At 39.8% G+C, this 10,272-nt stretch overlaps 1 protein-coding gene across 1 annotated transcript; it reads left to right on the top strand.

Moving 5' to 3' along the window:
- Window positions 1-555: 555 nt before the first annotated feature.
- LOC109324600 (serine/threonine-protein phosphatase PP1-gamma catalytic subunit-like) lies at window positions 556-4,954 on the top strand (the record flags this gene model as incomplete). Its single annotated transcript, XM_019556626.1, has 4 exons — window positions 556-697; window positions 2,603-2,826; window positions 3,167-3,301; window positions 3,735-4,954. Coding segments are annotated over 4 exons (591 nt in total), but the record flags the coding sequence as incomplete, so codon positions are not given.
- Window positions 4,955-10,272: the final 5,318 nt, after the last annotated feature.

Below are 10,272 nucleotides of genomic sequence, written 5' to 3'. Positions count from 1 at the left end.
TCCGTGCTGGCAAGAGGGGAGTTCCCCAACCTGTAAGTGTGGTGCCGGTTCTTCCTCCCCATGTGCAACACCTTGCACTTATCAGTGTTAAACGCCATCCTATTCTCATCCGCCCACCGTTGCAACCTGTCAAGGTCAGCTTGTAGCTCTCAACTGAGTTTAGAGCAACCTCAGTGCTACCCACTAGAAATGGCCTTGGGAACAGCTCTTTAGTTAAGTACTGCCAGGATGCAGCATACTAGTTGACTTCACATGGCTAAATGCCTGTTGAGAAGCTATGAGCACTGGAAGGAGTAGAATTGGCCAGAGAATTTGGCTTTAAAAGTGACTTTTTTTTTTATACACATGGGAACTTCCACTGCAACAGAAGGTCACTTAAAAGCACTTTTGCTTGTGTAGACAGAGAATTTCCAGCATCTTTTAATGAGTAACAAAATGTATTAGTATGTCTGAAGCAAGTTGTATGTTGGCTTTATTATGGACTGGTTATGTAGTCTGGCAAACTTAGAACAACAGTAGTATTATACAATAAGCAATTTCCTTACATTATAAAAGTATATTAACTTATTTTTTCCATTAAATGTCTTTGTAGGTAAGAGAAGATATAACATCAAGCTGTGGAAAACCTTTACAGACTGTTTTAACTGTTTACCAATTGCAGCCATTGTGGATGAAAAAATATTCTGCTGTCATGGAGGTATGTGGTGGTTCCTACTTCATGAACACATGACTGCTAATTCTTTGGCACAAGGCACGGTAGTTCAGTGTCTGATATGCATTTTCACATTGTTGGAAAATCTGTCTCCCAACAATGAGGATGAAACCAAATGAAGTTCTGAAACACTTATACCTCTGCCTTGGTTCATCAGTAGGTGGAGATCAAGCTGTATATTGAGAGGTAAGTTTTGCAAACCACCCCTCCATGGTTTATCCTGCAACAGTTTACTTCTTAACTGCACAATACCCAATTTAGCAGGCAGTTCGATATCACTTGAGATGCTTGCTATCTGCTCTTCCTTCTGTATGAAAATTAATATAGCATCTTTTTTTCTCAAAAATCTGTGTATGCAAATCTGTGTATGTATCAAAGATGGCTGTGGTCTTACTGGGATATGCCATCACTCACTTGTTTCTACATGTCAAACTACTTTTTCCTCTCGGAAAGCTGTTTGTTAGCTGCTGCTTTTAAAGACACTTGTTCATGCATTAAATACCTCAAGTGCTGTGGTGTTCTAGCTGCTTTAAGTTGCATGCCCCTTTTTAAGTTTGTTAGTGGGGTAGCCTGGGATTTGTGTTATAAACCATATTTCTCAAATTACTAAAACCACAGCAGTATAATAGTTGTTTATATGTATTGCAATTTGCATCTATTTCAGCTTCTGTAAGTATGTACAGCTTTTCAGTGAAAAATAATTTTAAATATTGTTTAGTGTTACACTAGCCTGGTATCTCCCTTGTATTATTCAGTCAGTGTGCCTGTACTTTTGAGACACAGCTATTTTTAGTATTAAATATCCTTTAGTATGCATCTTGAAGGCAGTCCCCTCCCCTGTTCATAAATACTAAAACGATTAGAATACTGTAGGGCTGCACAATGTAGAACTTTTTTTCATTCTTGTGCTTAAGTTGGTATACTTTCACACCTTTTGTTTCTGCCAAATCTTAAACCTGCTAATGTAGCTCTTTATCAGGCTTTTAAAAACTTGAGGTAAAAATCTATTAGAATCACCAGAAAGCAATTAAAGACATTCACTTGTGGTGGATTGGCCTGTACAATGGACTGTTTCTTTCCTGTGTTGGAGGGTACTCACAGTATACATTTCTATATGCATTCTTCATATCTTATTGAAAGCAATTGCAACTTAAAATTTACAAAATCTGAAAACATTACATTTTTCATGTGTTAGAAAATAGTTTAATGTTGCATTGTTTGCTAGATAGTCTTTTGCTCATGGTTTTGTTTGGCAGCTGCCTTAGGATAGTAACTGGACTTGTTCAAAACGCACAGAACAACCTATACCCTCATCTTACAACTTTTCTTTACCTGAGCTGATTTGTATGGGACCGGTTAAGTGGGCTTCATGGATTTAAGACATGGATGGTGACTCTTGGAGGTAGAAGCTGGGCCCAATGCTTGTAGTAGTGGCTGCTAGTTTCCTGCACCTTGTAGTACATTGCTTGGTCTCCCATGGCACAAAGTCTTTTTATGTAGTACATAATTTATTTATAAAAGTTGGCCTCTTAAGTTGGATTTCCCCCCCCGATTCTTTCTCTGTATAGAAAAGTACATAGTGTATTACTCAGCCTTTGAAATGGATTCAGTGCACTAAATGTTATTTAAATGTTTTAAGGGATAAGATTAGGCCTCAACATCCTTTATGTATTTGATTCGGATTTTATTTTAAATTGGCTTATTTTTAAAAAGGAAACTTGTAATTACAAAAATCAGTTGTGTTTACAAATCTAGCAGTCCTGAAATCAGCATGAGATGTGGGTGGGTCGGTTGGTGGCTTCAACCAAAGGAACTAACCTGTATTTTAATATGGTGGAACGATTTGGGTAAAATGCTAAACAGCTTGTATGTTTTCCAACACTTTATCAGGCTTATCACCAGACCTTCAATCAATGGAACAGATTCGACGAATTATGCGCCCCACTGATGTACCAGACCAGGGTCTTCTTTGTGACCTGTTGTGGTCAGACCCTGACAAAGATGTCTTGGGATGGGGTGAAAATGACAGAGGAGTGTCCTTCACTTTTGGTGCTGAAGTGGTTGCAAAGTTTCTCCATAAACATGATTTGGATCTTATATGTCGAGCTCACCAGGTATTTTAATTTTATAAGTACAGATCATGGCCCTGTTCCTCCAGTGGCATCCACTAGTACAGACCCTTGGATCCTGCATGATTCCATTAACTTAAGTGTTAGTGGATTTCACTCTTGTATTTGCCCTTGTATTTGTTTTGAATTCTGTTTTGATCTAGCAGTTGGGAACTGCTGTTGCTTAAGCTTAGACTCTCCCACAACTGGCTGTGCTAGGGAGCCACAACTAAACTCTAGCTGAGCTATATGTGGACTGACCTGGATGCATGCCATTGGAAAAATATTGTTTTGTAGTTGTGTGGTTAGGAATTCTCTGCTCTAATACTGTTTTTTCCTGTTGAAGGTGGTTGAAGATGGATATGAGTTTTTTGCAAAAAGGCAACTGGTAACTCTATTTTCTGCCCCAAACTACTGTGGAGAATTTGACAATGCAGGTGCCATGATGAGTGTGGATGAAACTCTAATGTGCTCTTTTCAGGTACAGTATTCTAAGTTTATGCTCCTGTCAATTTTAACTTTTAATGGTTTAGCTCTTATTTCAAATAGATATTTGCAAATCCAACAAATGAAGAGGTTGTCCAAATCTTTCACAGATTTTCTTTTAAGAACATTAGTGATGCTGTCTGTACTGGCATAAAATAGAGAGAACTTAACCTTCCCACCTTGAATTAGATTGCCCAAACAGTGTAGTCTGTTTCCTGCCTCTTGCTGGCTTGAGATCCCTGATCCCCTCCTCTGGTATCGACTTAGCTGTGGATGGGGAGGGAAATACACTGTTTCTTGGCACGGATCATGCTTAGGGGTTGACTGATTTACACAAGTGACTATGACAAAAAGCTTTTTAGTAGCAACTGAGTTTCATTTGCAAAATGTCACTTTATCATAGCAAATGACTGAACTGTCTTTTTCAGATTTTGAAACCTGCAGAGAAAAAGAAGCCTAATGCTAGCAGACCTGTAACGCCACCAAGGGGTATGATCACAAAACAAGCGAAGAAATAGTAAATTTGGACCTGCCTAGTTGGGACTTGTATTATAGTATATAACCTTCATTTTTAAAACTGTAATGTGTACTGTTCAGCTTGCTCAAAATAGATAACATGTTTGTGGTTTTCATTTTGATTTAATGAATGGCATTTGCTGGTTGTAACAGCAAATGAAAGACTTTTTTGTTCCCTCCCAAGAAAAGAGTTTTAAAAACTTACCTTATGTTGGTGTTACAGCTGTACACTCCACAGCATCTTATCCTGTCATTATGGGTAATTGTACAACTGACTTTTGAACCTGTACAATGAGTAGTGTAAATGCTTGTTTTCTTCTTTAGGATCTAAAGAGGGCACTAGTGTGCTGTGAGACTAGACATTTGTTACTGTCAGAAATTACATACTGTTTATACAAACCACTGTGAACTTTTTTTACGTTAAAAATTGTTTTAAAGGGATTGCTTTTCTTTTAATGTCTTGTCATGTTCAAGTTAGTTTTATTGCTGTCAACGTTAGAAATAACCCTCAACCTTGCCAGTATCACTGGTATGATGTATATTTAATTAAAGCACACATCCCCTCCCGTATACTTTAAATGACAATTAAAGCCATTATTTTAAATGTTCGTGTCTCTTTCCTGAAGCCAAAGTTTCTGTTTAAAAAGCTATATTCCCACAACCCGTAAAGATGAGTTGGCAGGGCTTTACGTTCATGCCTTCCTCTTGGAGATGAAAGGAATTTTGACTTAAATAGCAAGTAGTAATGCTGTGCTCTTTGTGCTATTAATGGTAATGGTAAATAACGTTTTGTACAATTTCCATATATTCTATTGAGTGGACCTTTTTACAATTGCATCAGTCCTGTGGAAGCCAGTTCCAGAAGGCTGTAAATTATGGAAACCCTTCTAAATCTACCTGAGAGTGATCTGCATATTTTTTTGACCTAAAGACTTTGTTCTGCAAAGAAGCTTAGACAATAGCTTGATGAGCCAACCAGACCCAGGAGTTAATTGTCTTCACCAGTTTATACAAATCTCTCACAGTATCTTGTTTTTTAAAAAACAAAACTGTTAATCTTTTTTGAACAGATGACAGTGTACAATACCGTGTAGTAAAAATAATTCACTTATTAAATGACGAAATTGTTAAATCTTCTCAGTGTCAGTTTATCAGCATTTACACACTACAGTTGTTAGAAGACTTCATGTAAATTAGACCAATACATTGATATGGAAACCTACAAATTCTTGTCTAAGCTGCTTGAAGTAGGTTGTCTTCACGTGGATCCGTCATGGTTGCCTCTTAAAATGAGTGGCTTCCCATTAAACATGAAGCAGAAGGGAGCTGTGCTACCAAACTAGCTTTTATACAGTGTTGGGGGGCATAAATCTACCGAGTCAGTCTGTACTTCCTGTGACTGTTCCAAGTTCCTGCCTTGCACAGCTCTGATCAGGATGACTACAGCACAATGCTGAAGACCAAATCTTCCTCATTTGGAAGTGGAATGAGGAAAGAGCACCATTCTTACGATTTTCCTGTCTTGAACTGTGGCTTTGTCCATTTAGACTCCATGATGAAATTCTGCCCCATGTTGTATGCTTTGCAACTTAATTTGGCCTCACGTTTTGAGTACTATTGTTTTTTTTTTCATTTTATGGCATTATGATGTGTAATCTGGACTTTTAATAAAAGGCAGCCTTTGTGTCTAAAGCTTTGACTGAGAACTCTAGATTCTAGCTATGCAAAGTGCTATTGAAATTCCTCACAGCTGCTACATGATTTTTGCAAGGCATGTACACACCACAGCAATTAAAAAGCTGGCTCCACTGGGAGGAAATTCATAAGGTAAAAGGCTGGCTGTAGAACAGATTGCTATTTTTTACCCTGAAGCAGATGCTAGTTGGGGTGGAATGTAACGTTACATACCTTAACACGTATTTTGTAAGGTGGGTTTTGAAGTGCAACAAAAATCTCTCGCTTGGTAGTGTGAAAGCTGGCCAGTTCTTTACTGCAGTGATGAACTTGAAGTGATATCTAAGTCTGCTCCTTGAGCTTTGTAGTTTACGGAACAGGTATCTATGACTAAATGTTAGTTTAATAGCGTAAAGCTCAAGGGGATTAGGTGGTCTCATCTAGCCTGCCTGCATACATTCAGGACATGGTATTGAGCCAAATGTTTCTCCTTGACTAAAGTGTACCTTCCTGGAAAGCATTCTGCTGGACTTTGAAGACTTCAAGAGATGGACATGGCATTGCTTCCCTTTGTGATTTTGTTCCAGTAGCTCATCGCCTGCACTGCGGAAAATATATCTGCCTTCAGCTCCCAGCCACTGGTGTTTCTTATGCATTTCTGAGAGTCCTTTGCTTAGCCAGAATCTTCACCCAGTGAAGGTTCTTATATACTGTAATCAGGCCACTTGTTCTTGTGATTAACTTTGATGGAGTTTTTAGTCTCAGAGTAAGGTACTCTTCTTCCCCACAACACCCCCCTCCCCCATCATCATATGACTTTTTTTTTTCTCTACAGCTTTTCCACATCCCTTCTCAAATGCTGACTCCAGAACTAGCTGCAGTATTTCTGTACTGCCATGTACAGAAATTAAATTGGCTTCCTACTTGTATTTATCACTCCTTATTTTTACATCTAAATATTGCATTATGCTTTTTTTTACCACAGTATTTTATTGACAACTGTCTGATTCCACCCCACCCCCACTCAACTTTGCCTTTTTGATAGATTCATAACTTTTACGTTTGGCTGTCTTAGAACAGTTTGTTTCAGAGGATTCTTACCAAGTGGCCCAGATTTACTCTATATGAGTGCCTTCCAGATTCATCACTCAGCTGGTGTTTGGCTGATTTAATCTGTGATTTTACTTAGTTTATTGCATATACTGGGAAACTTTGATTCATTCATTATGTTAGTGCTGTGTTTGTTGTCCTGGACCTAAAGCTACCAGCCCTTCGTTCTGGGCAACTGCCTTTTCTACTTCTTAGAATAAAAGGTGATACAGAACAACAGTTGCTTATCCCATGCGTATTGTATGTATGCACCAATGGAGTATCTTTTCTCCCAGCATACTACCAGTTATTGCCCTATAGATGGGGAACATTTGTAGCCATAGCTAAAAGTGGTGTTTTTATACAGTACCAACATTTGTGTCAGGTGCTAGGTATCTGAATGGAATGCTTCTTCCCTGCTCTCCAGAAATAGGGGTTTTCTTGTCAACTATGGTTCCTTCTTTTGGAGCTAAAAGGCTCTTTACTAGCTTGCTTATCTATTACAGGCTGTACTATGTTGCACAAGGAAACATTTTTCTTTAAAAGAACCTGGGCAGTAGATTTGGGTTGTGTTCCCCTAAGCCAGAGCTGTGTGCATTTCAGTGTAGGTAGGAGTGAAGACTTAAAATCATAGGGTAAATGTCCCATCAGAACACTTGTATTTATACCTTGGATATCTGTTTTCTACTCCCCTTATTACTGCTCACCTGAATTACAGCACTATCATCTACTAGAAGTGCAGACAAATATTTTCATGGGTCTCCTGAAAACTGCCTTGCTTTCCTTACCATAATGTAGACTATTGGTGCTCTACCTTTTGGCTCTGTGGGCCAGATGAGTGGCCCAGGGCTGGTCCATGGACTAGACTCCCCCCCCTAACTGCACCAGGATTGGGCCCCAAGTGGCCTTGCCTTAGCTGGGCCCCATACTGGGAGCAGGCCCTGCCCAACAGTGCTGGGGGGGGGGGCATGCTACCGGGCCCATCCTGATCTAAGCCTTTTTCTGTAATGGCTCTCTAGAACTAGGCAGCTAGCTTGAGTTGAGTGGTCAGTCAGTCTATAATCTCACAAAATGGCAACAAAGGAGAAGTCTGTGAGACGCTTGTTTTATGGAGAGGTATTGCTGCTGCTTGTGGGAAGGGCTCCTGATACCTAACGGAGGAAGTTTTAAAATGGCAAAAGTAGGTTATGCTGCTGACCAGACTGAGGAACCATTTCTCCAAACTTAGCTGGAAGAGCAAGTAGATTCTGCAGCAGCACAATTCGACGTATTTCAAATATCAGAAATTAATTGAATCTGAAAAAAAAGTTCTTTGCTTAAAAATGTGTGTTGAGTTGATTAACAATGAGGCTAAATGCTAAAACTAACTGTGACCTTATGCTTAAAGTTAACATTAACATCGTGCTCCCTGAGTTCATTGTGGGACGATCATGATTTTTTTGAGATTCTGAAGTAGTCCTAACTTCTGCATTTGTGGTTAGCGACACCTTGTAGCATCTTTTTTCAAGGTACAGATGCCACTTTCCAGCCGACACATAGTACATGCTTTTTGTTACCTTCAGGCCCACTGTGTAATTCCTGAAACTTGCCTTGCAAGGTTATTAGAAGGTGGAGTGGCACAATTGCATCAATGTAGCTGTTGTCCACTAGCAGTTTTTTAATTATAATTTCCCAAGATTGTTCAAAAGTGCCGCTTACGTCCTATGTGTGTATACATGTGTATGAAACCATTGCTCTGCCCCTTAATGACAGTTGGTAAGTTTGTGTTGTCAGTTCCTGATTTTAAAAACTGATGTTATTTGTGAAATGTCTTCACTTCCTTTGGTGGCTTGTCAAAGCTGGAGTTGGACGCCTTGTAAGATACCGAAAAAGACAGGTTTCCCTTGTTTCTTTTTTTATCGACTCCTTAGTAATTAAACAACAAAACAAGCCTGTTAAGTGTGGAGCCTGTATTTTAATATTTTTTGTTGCATGTTTTCTCAATTAGTGTTGTACTCAACAGTACAGCCCAAGCCCCATACATTAACTCTCAATATATATGTAACCTCTTCTGAGGAAGTCAAAAAGGGTTGGTTTTTTGTGTGTGTGTTGTTTTTTTAATATGGCATCCTTGATGCTTGATAGGATTTTGAACCCAGCGTTTTCAGCATTGCATTTACTGTTCCTTTGTCTTGCAGTACTATTGTTTGGTCCAAAGCTAAGAAAATGTGGTATCTTGCACTCTGAACAGGAGAACAAAGCTGACTGGCTTAGTTTAAAATCTATTTGGTATTGCCAATTGCTGTGTCCTTGGGCTTCCTGAAATTACAAATGGATAAAAAGAAGCAACACTTTGTCAGGTACTGGAAGATTAGAACTGTAAATAGATCTAATGGCAGGTTCCTGTACTTGGAAGAGCGTCACCAGTAAATGAGAGGGACACTCACTTCCAGGTAACTAAGAGCCTGCTCATTTCCACCTATTCCATCACTTTGTATACGGCCTTGTACCAGTAGATTTTTGGTGTTTTTGCAAAGGGGATGAATATAATTTATTCCCGCTTTTCAACTGAAAAAGAGGGCTAGAGAGGTGAAGCAAGTTGTCCAGCAAGGCAGTGACAGAACCAGAATCTCCCAAGTCCTCTGTTGACTACTCTCCCTTTTGTGTTAGCCAAATAGTCTCAAATTAGGTTTAAGAAGAACAATTCATGCCTTGTGAAAGACTGTTTATCAGGACTTTGGGCTGCGGTTTTGAATAATGATCCACAGTATCGAACCTCAGGGGTGGGTCGTCTACTTCAAGATTTCATTTTAGAGAGCACCTCCTTAATGTAGCACCTGTCCCTGCCCTTCCTTATTTTCCATCATCCCAGCTTTCACTAGCCTGTTCATAATCACCATGGCCTTAGGCTGTAGGTTCATAAACAAATTGGGAACTTGTCTGTAGTACTGCGTGTATCTGGGAAAGTCCTCTGTCCTTTCCTGAGCAATATTAACTAAGTACTTCATTTTCTAGGTGTGCTTCTAAGTATGTGTGTTTAAAGGCCTTGTTTGGGTTGGGAATCGATTATCTCTAATACGGCAGAGGAGATTTAACAGGCCCTGACTGTGAAGGATGAATGCAAGATGCTCTCGGAGGAGGAATGACGTGTACTGAGCTTGCTTTAAACACCATCTCTTTGAGGCAGGTAATCCTGGATTCCTTTGCTACCACCTCAAATGCTATGCCTGCCTAGGTCAAGGTTGCCATCCTGCCGATCATGATACTAGGTTAATATTATCCAAGGATTATAGGAGGAGCCTGGAAGAAATGTTCCGTCATTGGGGCCATCCCCCTTGTAGACATGCTGGTCATCACTGGGGTTATTGTCAGTACAACTGAGCACAGAGGTCTGGCTGTAGTCACTATGGGAAGTTCACAGCACCTCAGAAGTGTCTGGGCTTTCTCTGATTAAATTCACTCTAATTCCTTATTACGTGGCTGACCCTGGATTAAATTTATTTTGTGCTACAGTGTGCATGCTCGACTTAAACCTGAGCCTTCAATGCGATGCTGCAGCTACTAAAGCGACCAAAACGCTGGCTTGCGTCCATAGATGCTTCTCAAGCAAATCCTGGGATGTCATCCTCCCCTTGTGGCTTCACCAAGGCCGAGTACAGCTGGCGTACTGCGTCCAGTTTTGGGCTCCACAATTCAAAAGATGTGGAG

This window comes from Crocodylus porosus, unplaced genomic scaffold (genome assembly GCF_001723895.1).
Source record: "Crocodylus porosus isolate Cpor-Errol unplaced genomic scaffold, CroPor_comp1, whole genome shotgun sequence".
NCBI lineage: Eukaryota > Metazoa > Chordata > Crocodylia > Crocodylidae > Crocodylus > Crocodylus porosus.
This window is presented reverse-complemented; position numbering and strand designations above follow the sequence as displayed.